General features: G+C 40.3%; 2 protein-coding genes and 1 pseudogene across 2 annotated transcripts in view; 1 reads left to right on the forward strand and 2 right to left on the reverse strand.

Moving 5' to 3' along the window:
- Pacrg (parkin coregulated) overlaps positions 1-9,891 on the reverse strand; it is a 546,372-nt gene extending 536,481 nt beyond the window's left edge. Inside the window, exon 1 of the mRNA XM_008827204.1 lies at positions 9,473-9,891. Coding sequence (XP_008825426.1) covers positions 9,473-9,628 — 156 coding nt within the window. The 5' untranslated portion in view covers positions 9,629-9,891. The remainder of the gene's footprint in view (positions 1-9,472) is intronic.
- Positions 9,892-10,071: 180 nt separating this feature from the next.
- LOC103729225 (E3 ubiquitin-protein ligase parkin-like) overlaps positions 10,072-15,084 on the forward strand; it is a 521,211-nt gene continuing 516,198 nt past the window's right edge. Inside the window, exon 1 of the mRNA XM_029560679.1 lies at positions 10,072-10,184. Within this exon, the coding sequence (XP_029416539.1) occupies positions 10,178-10,184 (7 nt within the window). The 5' untranslated portion in view covers positions 10,072-10,177. The remainder of the gene's footprint in view (positions 10,185-15,084) is intronic.
- The window catches only part of LOC103729224, a 61,630-nt pseudogene continuing 57,324 nt past the window's right edge, over positions 10,779-15,084 (reverse strand).

Consider the following 15,084-nt stretch of genomic DNA (forward strand, 5'->3'; position numbering starts at 1 on the left):
TGCGTCCCTATTCCCTATTGGCAATTTGGGTAACCTCTTCAGAGGATGGTGTGATAAGAATAGGAGGCAGGAACTGGCTAGGAAGTTAGGGTAAAAAGACCCCAAAGAAAAGTAGCCAGTTTTTTGGCTAAAAGTCAAATTGTCCTTGGGCCTCTTAGCAACATATTCCATTCCAAACACCAAAAATTTCAAAATTTGGGCTCTCTTATCTAATCCTTAAAAGATATTAGGATTACCTCTTCAAAGAGGGGGAATGTTAGAGTAGAAAAAAGCCCCATTTAAAAAAAGAAGAAGGAAGAGTACATGAAGTTATCAGAAAACAAGTGATGGGGAGATATGGGAGGAGTTGGAAGGGAGGGAGTGGGCATGGATTTGATCAAAACACCTTATATGCATGCATGAAATTCTCAATAAATTATTTTTTTCAAAAAGATTCAGAAGACAAACGGGGAGCCTGGTCTCTGTCTTGGCCTCTCTACACTCACTTCCTTCCCCTAAGTCTTCTCATCTTCTGCATTACACCACTGACCAGAAAAAAGCTCTCTGGAGGCCTTCTCTGGTGCGAGGCCTTCTCCAGTCCTCCCGCTTGGGTCCTCCATTCTAGTCTCACAGCACCTGCTTCCTCTCTGCTAGTTACTGACCTACTCTCACCTGAACAGAAAGCCACAGCCAAATAAACACAGAATCTGCACACGCTTATGGGCATTGAGAATTCTATTTATTTCAGAATCTAATTGGGGTATCAAAAATCTACACGTGCTTTATGTCCATTTAAAACTCATGCAAAATCCAGTTCACCCAGATATATTTTAATACCATGTACTTGACATTCACTTTTATCTTTTTTATATAAAATTTGCTGCTGCGTTTTTTATATGAAGCAAAACCTGTAGATACCGTGTGCTGCATGTATCCAGAATGATGTAAGATCAATTTCCCTGAGAATTCAGTGCAGAGAAGGCTCTGTTTCCTTCAGTGATTTTGGGGGGGGGGGGCCTTTTCTTTTGTGATAATGGCAGGTATTCAATGTTCCCCCTTCCAGCATCATTTGCCAAGAAGCTTAGAATTGAACATGATTGCCAGTCAATAAATATACTGACCCTTACGCATAGTGGGATTGATTCTCCCATTCTCCTGTCCAAGCTTTCTGCTTTGGCTACCTTTTATTTCATTATTTCACTGTTCTGTTTCATTTTTGATCACTTCAATTTATTTTCAAAGCCTTGTCTCTAAGTATATTTCATTGTGAGACAGTTGAAATTGATTGAGAAACACATTTTAAGAAATGTATAAATATGCTCCACAGAACCAACTCCCCTGAAAAGCATGAACTTTAAAAGACAGATGAAAGTTACCAGAGGGAATGCATAGGAAACACCTTATAATACATATATTTGATAAATGCTGAATATCGTTTAAAGTAGAACGTAAAAAAATTACAATAAGCCAGATCAAGCCAAGAAAGGCACTTCACCAAACAGTCTACTAAAATGTCCAGATGTCCAGCAGTTTATACATATCTCAACATTTTGGCTCAGTGTAGTGGTACTTATCTATAATCCCAGCTCTTATCCAAGGAGGCTACTTTGGGCTACCTAGTGAGGTCTAGGCCAGCCTGGGCAACTTTATGAAAACTTTTCTTAAAATTAAACAAATGAACAAATATATCAACAAATAATGACATTTTTAACCCGGCCAGAATAAAAATTAATATTAAATTCAGTAACACATAACGTTATATACTCACTGGAATACTTAAAATTTAAAATAGTGGAAATAACAACTATTGGTGAGATTACAGAAAAAGCGACTCTTGCATAGAGCAGGCAAAAGGTTAAACTGGAAAGGTCAATTGGAACAATAATATTGATATATTTACCAAAGCCCAAAATACCAACAACTTAGAATACAGTAATTTCTCTCTCACATAAATTTCTTTGGCTATTCATACAGTTTCTCAAAAAAGAAAACAATGAGTGTTATCTGTCATAATCTTAAGTTGGAAATCACATAAAAACTCAGCAGGAGAGGAGGTGCAAGGATTTAAAATGCTTAAAATAAGGCTGGGTTTTGGTGGTGCATGACTTTAACCCCAGCACTCTGGAGGCAGAGGTAAGCTCAGCCTGGTTTACATAGTGAGTTCCAGGTCAGCTGGGATTACAGGGAGACCCTGTCTCAGAAATAAATAAATAAATAAATAACCAACAACAACTAATGATAATAATTGTAAATAAATAAATAAATAAATAAATAAATAAATAAATAAATAAATAAATGAAAATAATGTTTAAAACATTACATAGTGATAAAACATCCTGACCAAAAGCAATTTATGGGAGGAAGGGTTTATTTTTGGTTACAATTCCAGGTTATAGTGCATCCTTTAGAGGAAGTCAAGGGAGGAAAGGAAGCAGATGGTCACATGGCATCCACACAGGCGCACTGACGTCAGTTGCAACCTACTCGCTGCCACTTAATGCTCTGCTAGTTTTCCTCCGTCTCAGCCGGTTCAGGTCCCAGCCCAAGAAATGCTGGTACCCACATTCAGGGGCGCCGTTCTACATCGGTTAGCAATCAAGTCAGTTCCCCTCAGACATGCCCACAGGCCAGCCTCATCTAGATAATCCCTCACTGAGACTCTCTTCCCAGGTGATTCTAGGTTATGTCAAACTAACTTTTAAAACTAATCACCAAGATTTATTTACAGCTACAGTTGTATACAACAATGGGAGCCCATCTCAGAGACGGAATTTTGATGGAAGTAGCAGACACAAGACAATCACATACTTGATGCAAATTCCAAACCAGGAAACAACAAGCAGAAAACCAGCCCCAACCTGAGAGACTAAGTTGAACTTGGGGGTATGTCTGAGATGTGGCCAGAAAGGAACAGATGAGGATTTTGTAGTGTTAATATTTCTTTTTTTCTTTTGGTTGTGAGCCTGGACGCACCATCTCTCCAGTCCTTTTTTTTTTTTTTAATTTTATTTTCTATTTTTATTTTGTATATGAGTATATTGTCTGCATGCAGGTAAGTGCACCGGTGTCATACAATGCCTGTAGAAGTCAGAAAAGGGTACTGGTTCTCTGAAACTAGAGCCATGGATAGTTGTTAGCCACCATGTGGATGTTGGGAACAAAGCCCAGGTCTTCTGCAAGAGCAGCCAGTGTTTTAAACAAAAAGCCATCTCTCCAGCCCTCTACCCTTCTTTTTCTCATATATATTTTTATTAACTATTTGAGAATTTCATATATGTTTTGATTATATTCACAACTCCCACTCCTCCCCTAACTCCTCCTTGATTCTCCCCCACACCCAACCTCCCTCCCAACTTCATGTCCATTTTTATAACACACACACACACACACACACACACACACAATTTTATAATGCATTGAACACAATTTGGGCTGCCCATGTTGATACTTCTTGAAGGGAGCTGGACATGCCAGTGTGCACAATTTAGCACCCCCTGTAATTCACTTGGGATATGTGCATTTTCAATACATATGGTACACAGCTGATAAAAAGATTTCTCAGAAGTCTGCTTTCCAGAGTCAAAAATAATATAGACATCTACATCCCTTTTCTTTCGTTTAATAAGTGTTTCAAAAATGTCTGAGGCTCCTACGTTCTGTGGAAAAGCACCTGCCTGGTCTTTTCACAGGATTGGTTGGAGAAGCCAATGGATGTAAGACAACTCACTCTATGATTTGCTGAAGCTTTCATATGCGACATCAGCAAACTATTAGCAAGGTTACCTGAGATGATATATACCTATCACTGGCAGATCATTTAAAGTAAATAGGAAGCCTAAATTAAATAAGAAAGCATTTTATATAATATATAATTTATATAAAGGATAAAGTACAATTCTGGTCATTTGGCAAACAAACCACCAGAATTTCTACTTTACCTTTCAAACTAAAATGATATAAGATGCAAAACAAACTTTAATAGTGCTAGTACATATTATAGAGTCATTCTTACTTCATTTGACCACAAAAAAGAAAGCATGGCCCGCAGTGTGTGGCAGAATTCTTCCTGATCTAGATGACGCAGTTCGTGAAACAATAGACTTCCCAAGCTCCAGAAGTTTCTCTAGTGTACAAAAACACTGATTCTAGTACACTGGCATCACAGAAGAAAATGTGAGTGGGAAAGAATGTTGGCATGAGGGAGCAGAGATAAGGGGAATTATTAAGAGGCTGAGATATTAAGTAGTCAGAGATAACAAAGTCACAGCCAAGTTAACTTTCCAACACAAAATGGAAGCATTAAGGGGCGATCCATGCATCATAGGCAGAAGGAACTTGAAGGTACAGATACCAAGACAGCTGTGCAAACAACTCTTCAGGACTAGCAAGCAAGCCATTGATGATGGTATTGGGCAAGTGAGGGAGAAAGTGATGATGGTGGTGTGTATGTAGAGAGCTGCTAGATAGGTGATAGATGATGATAGATAGATGATAGATGATAGATAGATGAAAGATAGATGGATGATATATAGATGATAGATAGATGATAGATAGATAGATGATAGATTATAGATAGATGATTGATAGATAATAGATAGATGATAGATAGATGATAGAGAAATAGATGATAGATGATAGATAGGTGATAGATAGATAGATAGATAGATAGATAGATAGATAGATAGATAGATAGATAGATGATAGATAGATAGATAGATAGATAGATAGATAGATAGATAGATAGATAGATAGATAGATAGATAGATAGATAGATAGATAGATAGATAGATAGATAGATAGATAGATAGATAGATAGATAGATAGATAGATAGATAGATAGATAGATAGATAGATAGATAGATAGATAGATAGATAGATAGATAGATAGATAGATAGATGATAGATAGATGATATATGATATAGATAGATAGATGGTAGATAGATAGATATAGATAGATAGATAGATAGATGATAGATCGATGATAGATAGATGATAGATAGATGATGGATGATAGATAGATGATATATGATATAGATAGATGATAGAGAAATAGATGATAGATGATAGGTGATAGATAGATGATGGATGATAGATGATAGATAGATGATATATGATATAGATAGATAGACGGTAGATAGATATAGATAGATAGATAGATAGATAGGTGATAGATAGATAGATAGATGGTAGATAGATATAGATAGACAGATAGGTGATAGATGATATATGATATAGATAGATAGATAGATAGATAGATAGATAGATAGATGGTAGATAGATAGATGATAGATAGGATAGATAGGTGATAGATGATATATGATATAGATAGATAGATGATAGATGATGGATGATAGATTAGATAGATGATATATGAAATAGATAGATAGATAGATAGATGGTAGATATAGATAGATAGATAGATAGATAGATAGATAGATAGATAGATAGATAGATAGATAGTATGACTTAAAAAGCAAGCAGGCAGATCACAGAGTACCTCTCAGGAGAACTTCAGCTTCTATTCTGAGTACAGTGAGCAGAGTGCCTGGGATTTGAAGTGAGGACTTCCCTGATCTGCCTATGTTTTAAAGTGGTTTTTTTTTTTTTTTTTTTTTTGGTTTCCTAAATCATGCCAGAGGGTTAGAATTTTTTCAAGCTACAGAAAACAATACTTAGACCGACAAGAAAGTGGGCGAAGGCAAGGAAGAAAGCTAGAGATGCTTTCCCACCTCCATTAAATATTCATAAAACACCAAATTGTTTGGTTCTTGTTGAAATTTAAAAATGAGTTAGAGGTAGATTCTATGCTCATGGGAAATTCGTATAAGGAGACAAAACACGAGCAGAAACAACCATAAAGCAAGAGATGACAATGAGTGAAATGTAACTTCCCTTCTGGGTGACAAAGAGGGAGAATTTAGGGTCTTTTTGAAGCAGTTGGCATTTTGCTAGACACAAAAACTATCAGCTTCCACACAGCATCTGTTCTGTCTCTATGAACTACTAAACCACTGGCATTTAAGAGTGCTGGGCACACACTCATATACTGACCAGCAGATAGTTGGTATCTGGTAACAGAATGAATTTCGATAAACAGATATGTATAAGAAAGGGACATTCAGAAGAGAAACAGCATAAAGCAAACCACAAACAACAATAACTACACATTGTTTCTTTGGTTTAGAATGGGGGACATGAAATTTAAAATATGGAATAGGATGTACTCCAATGTACCGGATAACTGACTGATAGCACAGATAGTCTAGAGAGCAGTTCTGGGGACATTATACAACTGAGAGGTGTGCGGGTGTTGAGGGCTTCCATCATTGGTCCTTTCACTAGACTGAAGAAGTGTTTGCAAACCTAACCACCGACATGTCATCATTTGTACTGTAATTCTTTTGTCTTTATACTTTGTTTTACTAATAATGCATCATCTTTAACATTACTGGCAGAAAATGTCTAGTTATCCCCAATATCCTGTCTTCTTTATAGTACAGTAGTAAAACACCAAGTTTCAGCTAGCCACAGAGTTACCAGTTAGAGGCTACCTTTCCCAATCAGCTGTGGATATAAGATTAAGCTCTGGCAAAGTGTTTGAGCAGAAGTGATAAGGGCAACATCTGGGACACGTCTTCATAATGAATCTGCTTGCTCTTCGTGGCTGGCTGCCTCATTCCATGGATTGTGTGGATGGTATGTCTTTTTGGAACTGTATAGCTTTCTTAGCCCTTTTCCTGATGGGACTGGTATTGATGTCTGAGGGTGACAACAACGCTCAGGCTTTCACAGGCTTTTTCAAAAAGGTAAAATAGAGATATGGGTATTGGAGGTGGAGTTCAGGTATAGAGCATTCACTTGGAATGTACCTGGCCCTGGATTTAATCTCCAGAACCCTGAAAACAAACAAAAAGGCCATGCATGTAGGGTCATTATATATGTACATATAATGCTATGTACATCCCCTTCTCTACACATTAACATGTCTGTAGTACTAAAGTCTGTCCAGGAGGACATTGGTGAAAGAGGGGTACATCGATTGGTCATGCCATAAGTAGCCTTTTGCTTCCTTTTTCTTTTCTCCCGAGGGAAGGTACTTGACCTTGGTGATGGTGAGTACATTTTGGCCCATGCATCATCCTGTATACATACCAGGGATATGGAAGTCTCCTATATCCCTGGACCAATGGCATGCAAACTTATTACCCAACTTCTTGGAATTTCCAAATTTGAACTTCCATGCATGAGAGAAATAAATTACATATTGTTAAGCTGCTGCTATGTTGTCTCTGCTAAATTGATACATAGTATTGATCATTAGACATGAGTATATGATTTATCTGTAAAGTAATATTAAAGAATAATTTCCTCCACACTCTGAAGATAAAACATCAATGTAGAAGAAAAGCTACAGCATACAACACACATTGAAATGAATTTCTCTATTATTCTAGTCTTGGATCCATATCTGACTCGTGTGTGTGTGTGTGTGTGTGTGTGTGTGTGTTCCTACATTTGTGTGTTTTTGAGACAGGGTTTTCTTGTGCTGGTCTTGAAGTTCCTGCATAGCCCAGGTTGGCATCAAAACTTCAGTCCTCTTCCTTCTTCCTCCTTAATGTGGGATTATAGGTGTGTTTCACCATCCCAGCCTTGCTTGTTGTCTGCTGAGGTCTGTTGGCGCAGACCTTTGCTGACATGATGGTCATGCAATACTGGGTTATTGGGTTTTGGCCATGGGTTTCATCACCATGCTCTAAACAGGATATTTAAAAGGAAAATTAACTTCAAATTAGGAATCACCTTTTACTTTTTATAGGCAAATATTGCATTAACATGAATTTGAATATTTTTCTGTGATTGAATATTTTTGTGATTACTTATCTTCATTTAGAATGCAACCAAAAGTTCACATGATTGAAAGAACTACTCCCTATCAAACAACACTTGTCACTGGGACACTGAGAGTTTGTTCACATTTATCACCATTTCTAGGTAATTTCCACAGTTCTGCAATTCTTAACACAAATTCTGTATGCTTTCCTTGGGAGAGCAATGGCATGACTCATTACACAATGAGCTGGAGTTTGACAGAGGGAACTCAAGGTGAGTGAGGAAGAGGTTGTGGACTGGCTTTGGGAACACAGGGTTGCAATTACAAGACGGAAATTGACATGTGCATCTGAAGAGAAGACACCTTCAGAGCACACTGGAGAGAGAGAGAGAGAGAGAGAGAGAGAGAGAGAGAGAGAGAGAAAGAGAGACAGAGAGAGAGACAGAGTGAGAGAGAGACAGAGAGAGATTCCTGTATAATGCTGCAAAGACTAAATCACAGAATGTGGAAATGGTAAACTGTAAATAATGAATATGAAAGAATACACTTCTATTTTCTGTACATCTGCAGTTAGTTTTTAGACTACATCCAAGCATCTTAACCACTCTGAATTAAGTGACATAAATTACAAAATATGAGAATACAATTTTGTATAGGAAACTGACCTGGAAGTCTATGTGGAATCTTATTCTTTTGTGTACTTTAAAGATGTGTTTAGGACTAAGGACGTTTTAGAAACTTATGAGTAAAACAAATAATGGGACACAGGAGAGCTCTAGGAAGTCAGCATATCGAATTTCTGCGTAACAAGTAAGATCCTCGCATGGTGTAAATTGTACACATTCAAAGGCTGAATTTATTATTTATCTCTCATTCCTAGACACGTGCCAACTCAGGAGTCAAATTTGGTTTACCCTACCAAATTAGAAGCTAGTTAATAAGCAAGAAGGTTTAAAAGCAGCGTCATGCATAAAGCTAAAGCATTTGCGTGCCTTTTAAATACTTCTCTCCCACTCATGGTAAGAGTATTTTATTTTTGTTACCACAAATAACAGCAATGAAATATGACTTGTTCTACAGGGATACTTGAGCTAAAGCTTATATTGTTTAAAATGTATTTAAAAGGCCTATCAAGAATCAGCCTTCCTATGAAGTAGCTTTTGAGTATTTTAACAGGTTGATACCTTTTGGTAATAATGTTGCTGAGTAAATTCCAAGACCTAAAAATGTCCTACATGAGATAAAACCACTGTATATTATTGTTTAATGAGTTTACGTGTTCCAGTTGTTTATCTGCTCATGTTAAAATTTGCAAGTCCATGAATTCAAAAAACTCGCTCTAGAATGCTTTTTGCTGATGGAGCTAGTTTAGGCAGTAACAGGCAAAGGGATTTTATTTTTTCCTTCGAGCAAATTGCCTGGGTAATTTGGGGTGGTGAAGAAAACACCAGTTCTCAAGGAAGGAGGTGCTTTTAAACCTGCCCGCTACATCACCGCAGAAGGCTTTCTATCCACCTAGCCTACCTTCACACCTTGGGCACCATCTCTGGCAAAGCCTACCCAGGACCTGGGCTTGGAATGCATCCTGGGGCCAGTCATCCTTACAACCTCGTGTCCCCTGATTCGGAGCCAGTGCGTTCAATGGGGGGAAGATCACTTACGACTGAGTTTTTCATCATGGCTTTGACTGTGAAGCCCTCAGAGACCAGGGAATGAGGCTGGTGCACCGGGAGCGGCTGTTGTGCCAGCAGCTTGGTCCTCTTCGGTATCTTGTCTGGGCATTTGTTTAAGGTCAGGGTCTCTTTCTCTGCCACCATCTTCCTAGAAAACGTCTTGTTCTTATAAAAAGTGTAGTAGAAAAATCAGTGGGTGTTACGGATGTGAGCAGGAGGTCGGGAAAAATGTGAAACGGCGCGTGACTGGTAGAAATTCAGCCCCTCGTGGTGCCCAGGGTGATCCAGGTGTTTGGCAGCTCCTAGGTGAAGGGAGTTAGGGGGGGGGGGGGGGGGAGAAGGGGGGGGGGCAGGGGCTAGGGCTTCTCCCCCCTTCCAAAGGGGGGCCCCCTGGTTGCTAAGAGCCTGGGACAAACTAAACCACAGTCCCCCCCCCCCCCCCCCTCCACTCCCCGTGACGTGCGTTTCCTGGGCCTTAAGCCGGAAAGGGAGCCGCCTACGCGTTAAAAACTACGACTCCCAGTGGGCCCCGCGCGCCGAGTCCTCTGCGCGTGCGCGCTGCGCCGGCCTGGAGCGCGGGGCGGGGGAAGACTGGATGACTTAACCCGACGGAGCCGCCGGTGGGAGGCTCGGGCGGGCGCCGGTGTCCGCGTAGGCCCTGCTCGCCCAGCCGCCGCCGCCCGCCCGGTGACCATGATAGGTACGTGGTGCCCGCCAGGTACAGCGTCTCTGCGCCGCTCCGCGCCCGTGGGGGACACCACGTCACGCCACCCGCCGGAAGGGGACCCCGAGGGTCGCGCCGCCTGTCAGACCCGGCGGAGGTGGTGCTCGGTGGTCGGTGCTCCTTGCTCAGTGCTTCCCCGGAGGAGGCGTTGCTCGGTGCTCAGTACTTCCCTGGTGGAGGCGGTGCTCCGTGCTCAGTGCTTCCACGGAGGAAGCGGTGCTCCGTGCTCAGTGCTTCCCTGGCAGGGGCGGTGCTCCTTGCTCAGTGCTTCCCTGGTGGAGGCGGTCCAACAGGATGTGTGTCCGCAGCAGAAGTGTGTGTTCAGTCCCTGCCCAGCCCTACTCAGTCCCGTGCCCACGCAACGTGTGCCCCTGCGCCCCCCGACAGCCGGGCCGCCATCCCGCAGCCTGGTTCATCCTGGTCCATCCCACCCGCAGCCTGGTCTATCCTGGTCCACCTCCCCGCAACCTGGTCCATCCTGGTCTATCCTGGTCCATCTCCCCGCAGCCTGGTCCATCCCAGGGCGGCTTCTGGCCTTCATGCTCCTTGCGGGGTCTGCGGAGCTGTCACTTAGGGACGGGTTTGCCTACTCTGTAGAACTTCCAGAAAAGTCGTGACGCATTTGACAGGTGGAAATGGTGGGCTCAGAAGAGAGTCCCGCCAGCCGGAGTGAAGTCTCGCTTCCTCAGTTCCCCCCGTTTCAGAAATCTCCCTGAAGGTCCGAGATGAATAATTGAAAGTCGATACTGCAAAGATGAACCCTTCCAGGTCAGAGCCAGGCGCGGTTTCATTAGTAAGGCTTCGGACGTGGCAGTGCTCGTGGTCAATAAACGCCGGAAGTGTAAGGTTAGAAAGGCCCGTGGGGGTTAAGCCCCAGGTCACTCTGGTTTCTGGAAAAAGTAATGGAAATACTTAGGGATGTTTAGAAAGCAGTGCTGTTTGGAGTTTTCATTGCTCCAAACGATGTCTTGAAGGTTTGGTGAACTTGTTTGTGATCTGAACCTGACAAGCATCACACCAAGCACATGGGAAGTGCATGCTTCCTCATGTGTCTAAAGGATGAGAGGTGGATTTATGAAACACGTGCTTTACATAACGCAATCAGCCAAGTCTGATTTATACTTAGGAATATGATGTTAAAATGTGTACAGCAGTCTACCAGTCACTGGGGGAAGCATGCCAGTTAAGTAATGTTGTCTTGGTATCTGTGGTATATTCGAAGAATGTTCAATTTCTCTTACTTTCCTAGTGCTATGTAGTTTTGGTGAATAAATTGAAAACTTTCAAATTAAGAGAAAAATATAAAATTTTAGAAACCTTATTGAACCTTTGAGGGTGACATTTACATGCAAGTTGCTTATAAACATAAATTTGAGCTGAAATCAGCAAACCAGGTGGAAGAGATTTTTTTAAAAAATTGAAGGAAATTTTACAAGAAAATTTATATATTTTGAAGATAATTTCATACATTTAGCTTAGTTCTATGTAATCTAGTTCATGGATAATTTTGAGGACCGAGTTTGTCATTAAGCTCTATAAAGACAGAAACTTAAGACCTAGAAATCATTACTTCTTTATAAACCATCTAATAAATGAGTATATTGATAATTCTTTAAGAATGGAACATACTTAGGCAGTTTTTTTAGATTTATCTGAACCCCACCTGAGGAAGGAGTATGTATGGACTTTGTGGTTACAGATCAAGTAACATAGGGGTGTAAGGTGAGTTTTTAAAAACATTACTCAGCTACTGTTTTCTCAGTGTGAATAGTGTTTCAACATAAATGACTAAATCTCTTACCCCCCCAGTAAAGTAACACACACACACACACACACACACACACACACACACATGAGCAATATGAAATAAATTATCTTGTTCAGTTGCATAGTTCAACTGTTGGTAGCCATATTTTAATAAACTGAATTGCTGGTTTGGGATTTGGATGCACTGATAGTATTCAAGTTAGGTGACAGAGCAATTCAAAGGAGACCCTGGAAGGATCGATTTGTGTTTTCTGAGTAACTTTGGAACCAGGAAACAAGGGCGTTAGGTCTTTACTCAGTGCCCAGTGCAGATCAAAGTACAGGCAAATATCGGTGTTGGAACCACGCCATTTCATTTGCTGACTAGTGCCACTCAGAGCTGGCGCCTTCAGACCTGTGCCCTCTCAAACTGCCACCCCCTACTTAGTGCAGGGACTGTCTCCCATTTCATTTAAGTCCTGACTGTCTTTTGAGGAAAATGATATGAATTGGTTTCCTGGCTAAATGCGAGGGAAAGGGGACTGATTGTTACCTCACTACCCATAAAATAATTTTTTAGTTTTCTCAAAATAGAAGATTCCCTTTTTGGCGTCTAGACTGCTTCAAAAGTACCTACATTTCCACCTTGGATTATGATTGATATGTTAAGTGCCCTGACCTAGACAGACTCAAACACATAATTTAATTGAAGTCAGTGAAAACTTGTGCCTTTGTGAGAAATGGAGAAGGAAGTCAAGGTAATAAAAAGCAGCCCAGAAAAGCCTCAGAAAATGCAATCGAGAAAAAATTAATTTTTGGGTGCCTTCTTTTAAAACTTTTTTTTCCCCACTTTTAAAGAAATGAGCCTTTCGTTGTGTTTGAAATTGAATTTTAGTATTGAAATTTGTGAATTTATACTTAATGCCCTATACATTAGGTATTTGGGTATTATCACGTATCCGTACAATTGAAATAGGAAGTTCTTAAGTTAAAATCCAGTGTCTTTATCCTTAGAGGGCTTTGTCCTGGGGATGTAGCTCAGTGACATATCCTGGCACGTACAAGACTTTGGGTTCCAGTCCTAGTGTCCACTTCAAAAATGCTATTTTTATTGATTAAAAAGTATTCCTTTCTTGGGAGCAGGAGAAGCCTCCGTGGTTAAGAGCGCAAGCACTGGCTGTTCTTGCAGAGGACTTGGGTTCAATTCCCGGCACCCGCATGGTTGCAAACAACCACCTGTAACTCCATTTCCGGGGGATCTGTCACCCTTTCTGACTGTGTCATATAATGTCCACGGGTATGCTTACATACATGCAGACATTATATTCATACACATAAAATAAATTTAAAAACCCTTTAAAAACATTCCTTTCTGTACTTTGTTCAACATCTCTTAGAGAATTTAATAATCTGCATATGCAGAACCGCGGTTAGTGCTTCCTAGCCTTCAATTGTATAAGACATGTTAGTTACCAAAATATCCCCCCTGAGAGTGAGTATGCAGTGGGCATAAGGCCTTTTCAGTGTATGCTTCCCAGATGCCTGTGGGTACCCTGCGCTGGTGACGTTAGTAAGTGTGTACGCTTCCCAGATGCCTGTGGGTACCCTGCGCTGATAACGTTAGTAAGTGTGCATTTGATTGTGACTTGCCAGCAAGTATTTCTTTATTATTACCTTCTTTATAGATGAAGGCTAGCACATTGTAATTTAAAGACAAATTCAAAGAAAAAAAGCCACGGATTGCACAGTGCTGTATTTTCACGGAAACACATTGTAAGATTGAGCATGTATAGTGTGCCGTGAGGGGTCAGGAATACAGGTGTGGCATAAGCAGGAAATGGGCCTCGCCGCTATGAATATCAATCTCAACTTACTGTTGGCCCACCATTCTGCAGTTTTGTTGAAACTTGTAAGTAGTAAATTTGAAGGCTCGGAATTTGTATTTGTGGTTGAATGTACTGTGTGTCGCTACTTGCCCTGTCATTTTAATAACTTGAGACGAAAGCAACGCTGTCTAAAAACTATTTATTGATGAATAAACTATTTATTCATTGTGTCACAAGATGAGTTTCACAAAACTTTTGTGCAGAAGATTTTTATGTCATTTTGTACAGTGAAACAACCTTGTGCCCTTTACAATTCTGGTTCTATTTCTAAAGATTTTTCTGAAGTCTGAATTTTAAAAAAATTCCATAGCTTCATTGCTTGAAAATGATACAATGAGGGTGTTTGATATTAAGATATGCAAATCCATTCCCACCTCCAAAGCTGCTTTGAAAAATGCCCCAAAAAAGGAAAAAGAAAGAAAATGTTCTCCTTATTTCAAAACACTTCATATTCATGAGCCAGCTTAGTGCAAAATTCTTTGTTCTGTTGGCTTTCTGTCCCTAGATCAATGAAAACTGTCTCTTAGTTGCTGTTTCTTCAGCCTTTAGTTGTAGCCCAGCACTTACTCAGTGTTTGGTACTAATTTGCATTTAATGAGCTCGTTTTAAATGTTTCTTTGTAATCTCAATGGTTTGCTTTATAAGTTTCATAATATCAAAGAAAGAAACCCACCTGACAGCTGGCTGTTTTATGCTGCAGCTCTCCCCTGTGGCTTATTTACCTCATCCTGTAGGAGAGAATTTTGGTTAAAGGAGCTGCTGTTAATGGTACTATTCCCTCTAATACTGTACGTCCTGATCATCTACAATTCTACCACGCTAATCTAATATTTTTTTTTCGTGAAATAGCAAGTTTTCTTTCTTGAGTTAATAGGTTTTCAATAGTGACTATTTAGTATCGGTTCTTTAAAAGGTGTTATGTTAAGTAGTGCTGGGCAAGAATGGCCCAGTTAGGTGTGTATATTCATATTATCTGTGGAAGGGCACAGAAATATGAGATCCTTTATCCCCATGAGTTGTGATTCACTTGGCCTGATAAGACATGTGTTTGTGATACAGATTTCAGAGTTCACATCCAGAAACAGAATATAGTCATTAGATGTATATATCAGCCACTATACGTGCACAGCACAACACATGAATTTTCCTATGAGGCCCTTCTCATTCTGACAAGTCCCCAGGGAGCGAAAGGCACAGACCTAAGCACGGTGGGTCCCGTTTTATGTGTTGCTATTTATCTGGGC

The sequence above is a fragment of the Nannospalax galili genome, unplaced genomic scaffold (genome assembly GCF_000622305.1).
Source record: "Nannospalax galili isolate Female #2095 unplaced genomic scaffold, S.galili_v1.0 scaffold372, whole genome shotgun sequence".
In the NCBI taxonomy this organism is placed as follows: Eukaryota; Metazoa; Chordata; class Mammalia; order Rodentia; family Spalacidae; genus Nannospalax; species Nannospalax galili.